Here is a 1,888-nt window from a genome sequence, read left to right on the forward strand (position 1 = left end):
TTCTGTTGGATCTTCAAAGTCGTTGTTCCCAACAGTTTGGACATGGGCCTATGCAGGATGGAATCTCTGATAGAATGACATTCGTTTCCCGTCGCCATCACACCATATAAAAAAAAACGAAGATAAGTGATCAAGACCTGATTTGGTAAACAAGCAAGAAACTGAATTTGGAAACCGCGCGCAGTATACAATACACAATACAACCAGGGAGTTGGGAGTCTCCCTGATACAACAGCACGATACAGTACACAAATCTATGGCTTATGTTGTGCTGCTTTGTGCGATCCGATTGATTCTGTAATCCATATACGATAGTCTACGCTTATAAACCCTATTGTAGGTATCAGGGGAAACATACACGATACGATTCATTTCTGATGTTTTTGTGTGTTTAATTTGATTTCTTTTATCAATTATTTATAACAAAAAGTCCTTTATTAGGTAATTGATATTCATTTTATCGGTAGATCACACCATATTTCTCAACCGAGAAATCTTCACTGCTGTTAACAAAGACTAGCAGCTGAACGGGAGGCATGTCCACTTTTAACGACTTTCCCTCAAAAATCTGAGGGAGTGACGTCACCGCTGAGCAACTGGTCTAGACGATTTTTCCTCGGAGTACAGGTTCTCGGTTTTGCGCGCACACTCGGCTGGGCGTACGCACGGAATAGAACGTATATATCGCGGTGCAAATAGATTCGTTTAAAATCGTCTAGAACTAGACTACTCCCAAGCATGTTTTGCCACCGCGGATGTGTCGGTTCGCTGTAACCGAACATCGTGCTTGTGTTCAGAAATGCGTTCAACTATCGGTCGGGCTGTTTCTCCGATGTAAGACCCGTCACATCCCTGGCAAGGAATGTTGTATACTACGCCATCACGTCTGTGATCAGGGATAGGGTCTTTGGGGTGTACAAGCTGTTTGTGTAAGGTGGTGTCCGAGCGGAAAACCGTTCGGATACCGTGACCTTCTAATCGGCGTTTAAGTTGTTGTGAGAGGCCATCTATGTATGGCAAGACTGTGCAAGTCTTGAAAACCTTCTGATCCCTTGGTGGTTGTTTTTTCTTGAAAGTGTTCTTGATAAAACGGCGTGGGTAGCCGTTGCTGTACAAGGCGCCACGTATGTGTGCTCTTTCTTTCGGGAGTTCAGGTGGGTGAGTTATGATACGTGCTGCTCTGTCGAACAGGCATTTAACAAGACCCTTCTTGACCGATTTGTCGTGATGAGAATCATATGGTATGTATTGGTCTGTATGAGTGGGCTTGCGGTAGACAGAGGTGGAGAGTTTCCCGCCCTCGTGTCTTTGGACTAGCGTGTCAAGGAATGCTAATTTCCCTCCTTGCTCAGTCTCCAGAGTGAACTGGATGGACGGTTGCTGGCTATTCATGTATGAGAGTAGGCTGTCTGTTTCGGATCTGTTTACGATTATGAAAGTGTCATCGACGTATCTCTTCCACACCCGAGGGTGGCATGTGGAAGGACACTTGGGCAAAGCGTTCTGTTCAAAACCTTCCATATATAGGTTAGCCACAACCGCTGAGACTGGGCTACCCATTGCTGCTCCTTCTGTTTGCTCATAGAAAGAGCCTCTGTACAGAAAATATGTGGATCTGAGGACGAACTCCAGGAGTTCGGCTATCATTGTTAATATGCCATTTATGTAATAAATGCTGTAAATGCTGTATTTTGACATTCAAAATGGCCGCCATAGGCCCTATATTTATCATGTACAATGCGAATGGAGAAACTAATTTTCACAAGAGTGAGAATCATAAAATGCATAACTGTGATGTACAAGTAAAAATATTGTCTTAAACATGATTTCTAACTAATTACATCACATATTGGTTGTCGTAGAAATAAATGCTGTACTTTGAAATCCA

At 43.3% G+C, this 1,888-nt stretch overlaps 1 protein-coding gene across 1 annotated transcript; it reads right to left on the reverse strand.

Moving 5' to 3' along the window:
* Nucleotides 1–726: 726 nt before the first annotated feature.
* LOC135155969 (uncharacterized) lies at nucleotides 727–1,647 on the reverse strand. The gene has a single exon (XM_064106611.1). It carries the CDS (start codon nucleotides 1,645–1,647, stop codon nucleotides 727–729), a length of 921 nt encoding a protein of 306 aa, XP_063962681.1.
* Nucleotides 1,648–1,888: the final 241 nt, after the last annotated feature.

The sequence above is a fragment of the Lytechinus pictus genome, chromosome 11 (assembly GCF_037042905.1).
Source record: "Lytechinus pictus isolate F3 Inbred chromosome 11, Lp3.0, whole genome shotgun sequence".
Classification (NCBI taxonomy): domain Eukaryota; kingdom Metazoa; phylum Echinodermata; class Echinoidea; order Temnopleuroida; family Toxopneustidae; genus Lytechinus; species Lytechinus pictus.

Bases quoted from the DNA above. Each gene is read 5' to 3' on its own strand.
- LOC135155969 (XM_064106611.1), bottom strand. From the start codon at position 1,647: ATGATAGCCGAACTCCTGGAGTTCGTCCTCAGATCCACATATTTTCTG.